Consider the following 571-nt stretch of genomic DNA (forward strand, 5'->3'; position numbering starts at 1 on the left):
CGCGACCTGAGTTAATCTCTGAAAATGGTGCGCTATTCTCTCGACCCCGAGAACCCAACTAAATCATGCAAGGCAAGGGGTTCAAACCTGCGGGTGCACTTCAAGAATACCCGTGAGACGGCTCAAGCAATAAAGGGCATGCACATACGCAAAGCCACCAAGTACCTGAAGGATGTCACCCTTCAGAAGCAGTGCGTTCCCTTCCGTCGTTACAATGGTGGCGTTGGTAGATGTGCTCAGGCAAAGCAGTGGGGTTGGACCCAGGGTCGTTGGCCCAAAAAGAGCGCAGATTTCCTGCTTCATATGCTGAAAAATGCTGAGAGCAATGCTGAACTCAAGGGTTTGGATGTTGATTCTCTGGTCATTGAGCACATTCAGGTGAACAAGGCACCAAAAATGCGCAGGCGTACTTACCGAGCTCACGGACGTATCAACCCCTACATGAGTTCTCCCTGCCATATTGAGATGATTCTCACAGAAAAAGAGCAGATTGTTCCCAAACCAGAAGAGGAAGTTGCAATAAAGAAAAAAATATCGCAGAAGAAACTGAAAAAGCAAAAACTCATGGCCC

General features: G+C 48.2%; 1 protein-coding gene across 1 annotated transcript; it reads left to right on the forward strand.

Annotated features, from left to right (window-relative positions):
• Positions 1-24: 24 nt before the first annotated feature.
• On the forward strand, positions 25-567 carry LOC117799016 (60S ribosomal protein L17-like; the record flags this gene model as incomplete). Its single annotated transcript, XM_034651476.1, has 1 exon — positions 25-567. A coding segment is annotated over exon 1 (543 nt), but the record flags the coding sequence as incomplete, so codon positions are not given.
• Positions 568-571: the final 4 nt, after the last annotated feature.

This window comes from Ailuropoda melanoleuca, unplaced genomic scaffold, assembly GCF_002007445.2.
Source record: "Ailuropoda melanoleuca isolate Jingjing unplaced genomic scaffold, ASM200744v2 unplaced-scaffold40284, whole genome shotgun sequence".
Taxonomy (NCBI): domain Eukaryota; kingdom Metazoa; phylum Chordata; class Mammalia; order Carnivora; family Ursidae; genus Ailuropoda; species Ailuropoda melanoleuca.